Raw genomic sequence first — 6,826 nt, forward strand, 5'->3', positions numbered from 1 at the left:
ATATATAAATAATATTCTTCATTTTTAAGAACTATCGATACACCGCCTTCGACATTTTTAAAAATATATTGATATGTCGAAGTATAAAAAATATCGATACTTATTTTTTACAATATTGAAAGTTGATAACCCCAACCCTAGTTATTCACAAAATATATTTTTTAATGATAGGGGAGAATTCTCAAAAAAAGGTTTTCATTCTTTTTCCGCTACACTCCTAATTTTCACGGAAAAGACATCACCTCAAAAAAAATTCGATTCTCTGTTACAAAACCGCTGGATATCAGTATCGATATTTTCTTCAGATAATTATCGAGAGGTGATATCTGAAATCAAAATTTCGATACTGTTCGAAAATATCGATATGTCTATATTTTTAGTCATCCCTATATGGGACTGTAAGTAACCTAACCTAATGTAAAATTGCGGGAAATATTAGAATTTAATAAACATAAAGTACAAACGTTCTTTAAGCTTTGTGGACAAAATGGGAAAATATTACTTATTCAATGATTGTAACAAAAAATCTGAATTATTAAAGGAACATTTTCAAAACATATTTGACGGGCTGAATTGTATCGAGTTAGAAGCCAACATTTATACATCAATTGGGGCCACTGAATATCACAAAATACATATTATAGAAGAAATAAGCGATATAATCAGATCCATTAGATCTAGATGGTATTGTCTACAAGAAGTAGTGCAAAATGATAGTTACACCACAATAATAGATATTTTAGATTATAGAGATTATATAAATCAGGCATTTAAAACAATAATTAAGTCTATTATATTGTGTGATAATTCTGCTAGAAAAGACAAATTTATAGAAGATGTTATAACTCAAGTAAGATCATTTCTCAATAGTATAATGTCAGTTTCAAAAATAAATGGAACAGTACTTAATAAACTTAATACAAAAAACAATAGCAGTAGCCATTATCAATATTTACACACCCTTTTGGAGTTACAGTATTATATTACAGTAATATTTTATTTATGTGGAATTACATTAGAAAATACTGAAAAGTATTTGATGACCATAATGGAAAATGTAATTTTGATTAGTAAAGTAACATTTAAAAAATCAAATAACTTTATTGCTACATTTTCTGTATGTGAATGCATTAAATCTTTTTGGTTTGTTATTGAACTAATCACTGAAAAAATGGATGTTACAGGATCATTATTCTGGAGAGTATTTAATAAAGTCTTAGAAAAAGAAGATGCTATTATATCACTTGCATTTTTAAGAGATATATCTTCATTACAAACTTTTAACTATCATTTTGAAGATGAAGGGTGTAAATCTAATCGTATAAAAACAAATTTTGATTTTCTAGAGAAAAAAATTAAGGAATTATTACTTGAAGCAGATTGTGATGCCCTTGTGTATGGTTTAAAGATAATTGAACCTTTACTTAGTGTTCAATGGCTTAAAGAAGGGAGAATTAATATATATCAAACAATATGGGATTTTTACAGTAAAAGATTAAACATATCAAATAAGAATTCCTCCAGTGTATCTGCAATTCAGTTAATTGATACTTTGGATGCGATCTTATACTCTCCCAAAAATTGTAAAGATGATTTTGAGATATTCATTGGACTCTTACTCTATCACTTAAATGAATACCCTATGCAATGGACTAAAATAAAAGGCAGAATATATTCACAGTTGGGTCCAAACAAAGTAAAAGATCTATCAGAGATAGGGATACGTCATGTAATGTTACTGTTTATGGCATTAAGTACTATCAGTTTTGATGAGCTAGAAAAGAAAATGTTGGTTTTTATCGAGTTATTACCAGAAGATAAAAAGTTTTCATCGGTAGCATGGAACATTTATCATGCTATTGTAAGTTTTGATAAATTTTATATGCACATATTTTTAAGTCATTTTGCTTTTTGTTACAGATTTTAAAATACGTTAGAGATGGGAAGTCTATAGAGAATATAGCAGTGCTTATGGTGCGAATGCTTCAAGAGGCGTCAGTAAATCAAAAAACATTTCATTTGATTAAAGAATTTGTGAAGAACCTGGAACCAATTATTTTAAATAGCCTGAATATGAATTTGCATCAGAAGATTCTTTTTGGTTCCTGGTTGGGTAAATATTTATCAACATGTTATCACCCAGATTTGTGTAAAACACTAGAAGTTATTTTGCTGTTGATTGAGAGATGTAGTGATGCAGACTCTTTATATGAATGGGAAAGTTGTCTCAAAGAGAATATATATGTTCAATTAAAACAGTTGGCTTTGTCACATAATCCTCCAGAAATTATTGGAATCGTCGCCGGTAAACTAGCTTTACTTTATACAAACCTGACCGCCGATTCTTTCAATCACTTTAGCAATGAAACTATATCACCAAGCATAACATCAGGCTTCTTACAAGTCATCTTAGAAAAATATCCAGATAGTTTTATGCTAACTTCTCAACAAGAAAATATTATTGTTCAAAGTTGGGTGAAAATTTGTTTTGTTAGCACTGAAAATCAAATCGACCTCACCAAACAGGTCATGAAATTGGATATATTTTCGGCAGATATGAAACAAAGCATATCTCATTCAGACGATCCTATGGAGGCTTTTATAAAGCATGTTGGATTACAGTCACAGAGAAGTTATGATCACATCATGGACCTCATTAAAATATGTGATATTGCATTCAACAATTTGGAGAAAACGCTGGGATTGTATGTGTTAAAACCAGAAAATGAAGCAGTAGTTTTAAACATATATCGTTATACCTCCTTGTTGTTTCTTAACTGCAGTAAAATGATTTACAACAAAAATAAATCTGTAACTGTATTAACCAAGCTGGTCGAAGTTCTCCTGTTACCCATGGATTTTATGGCAGGGAAAAGAATGCCGCATTCTTATGTTTTAACAGCGATTAAAAATACCTGGGAGGTGTTTTTTAAAGCTTTTATGAATGTTAGAGACACCAACGATCCATATATCGAGAGAATATTAAAATATATGGTGGTTAAATACATACCGTATTATTCAATAACAGAATCCCCAATAGTTAGTTCCTTAAAAACAGTCGATTATGCTAGTGTAATTTTCGAAAAAATGTGTATTTCCTATTTTAAATATGGGACGAATGAAACTGATGCAAACATCTCAAAGGCCTTGAAAATAATAGCTGAAATAATAAACACTTGTAAATCGTTACCTATTTTTCGGGTTCTAGTAAAAGAAGTGCTGCAAGGACTTTTTGAAGTGGTTATTTTCCATCCTCTAAGGAGTACCGCAATCGGTGTCATCAGGAATTTGACTATATCGCCATTATTCAACGAAGTTACTGAAGAATTTAAGCAGACTGTGCTAACTATTTCGGACAAAAACGTAGGGTTGTATACTGTGAATTATTTTCAGTTACTTATAAGTTTGGCAAAATTCACCCCCAATGAAATTCGAGCAGTTTTAGATGATATTAAAATAAAAGTAACAAAAGTAGAAAAACTTCGTGGCGTGGGCTTTGACAAGATTTTAAGGACACACTTGGAAAAATTAGAAAACGCATTACAAACAAATTTGTAATACATGTATACATTTTTATATAATTATATTTTTATATTGTTACTATATATTTATAAAACTGTGTATTATTTATATTTTATTATCTATAATAAAAATACTTATAGTTTAGATTACATATAATTTATTTAGCCAATATCTTTATTATAGTATTTATTATAGTCCGATTTGTTTCTGAAATTCATCAACAGTTAAATAACTATCCATATTTTATTTAATACCAGTCCGTACGCATAACCACTCTAATTATTTGAATAATGAATGTACATTACTCTTTTTTAGTTTTTTTAGAGTCGGGCTCTCCATCGGTCTCTTCTTGATTTGAATAAGCCAAAACTGAATTTGGTTGCGTTTTTGAATACGCGGGTGTTATCCAATATGGGTTTTCTTCTGCTTCTTTAGCATATTTTAAGATGGCTTCTCTAGGATCTTGGTCATCATCAACCCTTTTACTTAAACCTAAATTTCTAATCACATAGCTGCTTAAAGTACCACCACTAGAAGCAACTCTACCCCCTGAAAAATATATTTAGGTAGATATTCTTATTCTTTGAATCATATCGATTACCTTGGCCAGAAGTTATAGGTAAATCAGGTCTTTTAGATTTTACAGGATCCAGTCTGTCCTTTTCCATTTGTTTCCTGCTTGTTTTTCTGCGCTCCTGCCTGAATAATGGTAAAGCATGTGGTGTTATAACTTGCTGTGTGCTTACAACTTCAGAATGTTGTGCTTTTCTGTGAGTCTAATAAAGAAAAAAAACATTAAATAAATAATTATATTTAGTGACAAATTGATAAATTAGAAAATAACAGTATATTGATAAATTACCTTTACTACACACAATGTTACACCTCTCATACTTTTGTTTTTATCATAGAAACATTTTATAAGCCCATTCCCAGTGCCTACAAATATCTGGTTCAATCTGGTATGCCAATTTATTTTTATGGTATGAGATTCAGCTACTGGTATCTTTTTTAATAATTTGAATGTGTTCACCTCATAGAAATTTATATACCCTATTTTCTCTCCTATAAAAACATAATTAAAACAGTGATTATAAATTGAAATATAGTAATTTAATACCTTTCTTCAAAGACATTCCAGTAACAACTACTTGATCACTTGGACTGAAAATAGCGTCAGTGGTATCATATCTAGCAAATAGATCACCAACTTCATGAACACATTTTTTAAAATTCCTCAAATCCCATAATTTTAAAGTTTCATCTAGGCTTCTTGTCAAAAGATTGTCACCTACATGTGAATAAGATATACAGGATATCTCTACTGGTTGATGAGCTTTTCTTATTTGACTTGCTGGAGCAACTGAGCTCTTCCTGAAAAAATTAAAGTATTGTTTAGTTTGGAAAGAAATTACCCATACAAACATTTTTTTAAATCTTCTAATATCATAACAGTACCTAAAATCCCAGAGTTGAATTGATCCATCTGCACATCCACATGCTATGACTTTTCCATCTCTATTGTATGTTACTGCTGTTGGGGACACCTTTAAACCATTCTGTGCTCTACACTTTATTATTTGTTTATGGTTTTTCCCACCATCATAAAAATCCCATGTACGCACAGTTCCATCAGAGCTTGTTGTTAAAAACTCTTCTTTTACTGTAGGATTAAACATTCCTGCTAATAGACCAGCAGTATGACCTTTTGTCCTTGCCATATCAGTTATATACATATCACCTTTTACAGTCTCTAACTTTTCAAAACCATCTCTGTCAATGATCTTTGCTTGACTAGCTCCTGATATTACAAGAACTAAATCACCGGTACTTGAATAGTGTAAGCCTCGAATAGGATGATTATCAGCTGGTTGTAAAGTACGAAAACTTCTTAAATTTGAATCCATACCAGCAAAATCCCAAAAGCTGACATCATAATCAACCGAACCTAACAACATATTATATAGGTTCAAATATATATATATATATATATATATATATATATATATATATATATATAATAAATTATTACAAACCAGAGGCTAGCCTAGCACCACTTGGGTCTACAGTTACTGCTGTAACTGCTTTATTTCCATGATGCATACTAGTTTCATGCTTTATAGGCATAAAATAGTGATTGTCTATATCATTGTCTTCATCACTGTCACTTTCACTATTATTAGAGGATTTAGTTTTCAATTGACTTATATCTTCACCAATATTTTCAGGAATAGGTGGCCCTATAAAGTCACTATTATCCTCATCTTCTTCCAGATTTGAATCATTGTCACTTGCTTCTTTAGTACTGCTTATTTCAGGCTGTTTTGTTATTTCACGGGCAGTAGCTTTTACCTGCGCCATCATATCCTAAATATAAAAATTATTACAGTAATAATTCCAAACTCCTTTTTTACTGAACTTACATCAATGTTGAAAGTTTTAGCCTTTTTACCAAAACTCGTAATGCCCATAACATCCTTAACTTGTTGGCTTTCTTTATCATCTTCTAAAACTTCAATGGCTTTTGGTGGCCCGAATGTTCCAATTGTACCAGTGGCCTCTATATTTGCAGATCGCTCGCTAAAGTTTGCACTTATTTTACCAATTGTAATTTTCTTCATGCTGTTAAGACTCCACTCAAATTACTTGTTTTGGTTCGTTAAAAGAGTAAGGTTATATTTTTTACCATCTATGAAAATATTCTATACGGACATTTGAACTACTTAAAATAGAAAAAAACGAAATACGTTATATAAAAAAATATTTTGTATTACATTACAAAACGTTTTATTATTACTATTATGAAAACAAATCAGGTTTAATTCGTTAAGCATCAAATTGTGCGTCCATTAAAATTGTTCTGTTGATAAGTCCTTCATTATCAATTTTAATGTTTTCCCAACATTCATCAAAATTTTGTTGGAATGCTTCGATAACATTATGATTGGATGTAAAAATAACTGATTCATTGTTAGTCAGCGCTGATATTGTAAAATTCATAGATCCTAAACACAAATAACCATTTTCATGATCATAATCCTTTATCATATATTTGTTATGCATGATTGTATCAGTTGCAGCACTTGGTGATATATACATTTGGAACTCAACTCCTAAAACAGATATAATTTAATTGATAATCAACTACATTCTCCAAATACAACAAACCATTTTTAAGCAATTCATAAATCATTTCCTTGGAAGAACTTGCATGTTGAAAATTGTTTATTATTCTGATTTTTACACCTCTTTTTCTTGCTTCTAGTAATTCAGAATATATTTCATTTAAATTTAAGATCATGAC

The 6,826-nt window shown here is 30.2% G+C and overlaps 2 protein-coding genes across 3 annotated transcripts; one reads left to right on the forward strand and one right to left on the reverse strand.

Annotated features, from left to right (window-relative positions):
- The first annotated feature begins 383 nt into the window (after positions 1-383).
- LOC143198479 (protein MMS22-like) lies at positions 384-3,668 on the forward strand. Of its 2 annotated transcripts, XM_076407722.1 has the most exons (4): positions 422-684; positions 744-969; positions 1,185-1,861; positions 1,921-3,668. In XM_076407722.1, exons 2-4 carry the CDS (start codon positions 894-896, stop codon positions 3,556-3,558), a joined length of 2,391 nt encoding a protein of 796 aa, XP_076263837.1. In that variant the 5' UTR covers positions 422-684; positions 744-893; the 3' UTR covers positions 3,559-3,668. The 2 variants fall into 2 exon arrangements, with proteins under 2 accessions (XP_076263836.1, XP_076263837.1); XM_076407721.1 differs by having other exon boundaries at positions 384-1,861.
- On the reverse strand, positions 3,663-6,635 carry LOC143198480 (gastrulation defective protein 1 homolog). Its single transcript, XM_076407723.1, has 7 exons — positions 5,946-6,635; positions 5,559-5,889; positions 4,981-5,470; positions 4,643-4,896; positions 4,385-4,587; positions 4,124-4,298; positions 3,663-4,071 (listed from the first exon to the last, which is right to left on the reverse strand). The coding sequence occupies exons 1-7, from the start codon at positions 6,141-6,143 to the stop codon at positions 3,824-3,826; spliced, it is 1,899 nt and encodes a 632-aa protein (XP_076263838.1). The 5' UTR covers positions 6,144-6,635; the 3' UTR covers positions 3,663-3,823.
- Between the last annotated feature and the right edge of the window lie 191 nt (positions 6,636-6,826).

The sequence above is a fragment of the Rhynchophorus ferrugineus genome, unplaced genomic scaffold (genome assembly GCF_030347505.1).
Source record: "Rhynchophorus ferrugineus isolate W39M unplaced genomic scaffold, kcgeb_rfMv2 rfM6, whole genome shotgun sequence".
Lineage (NCBI taxonomy): Eukaryota > Metazoa > Arthropoda > Insecta > Coleoptera > Curculionidae > Rhynchophorus > Rhynchophorus ferrugineus.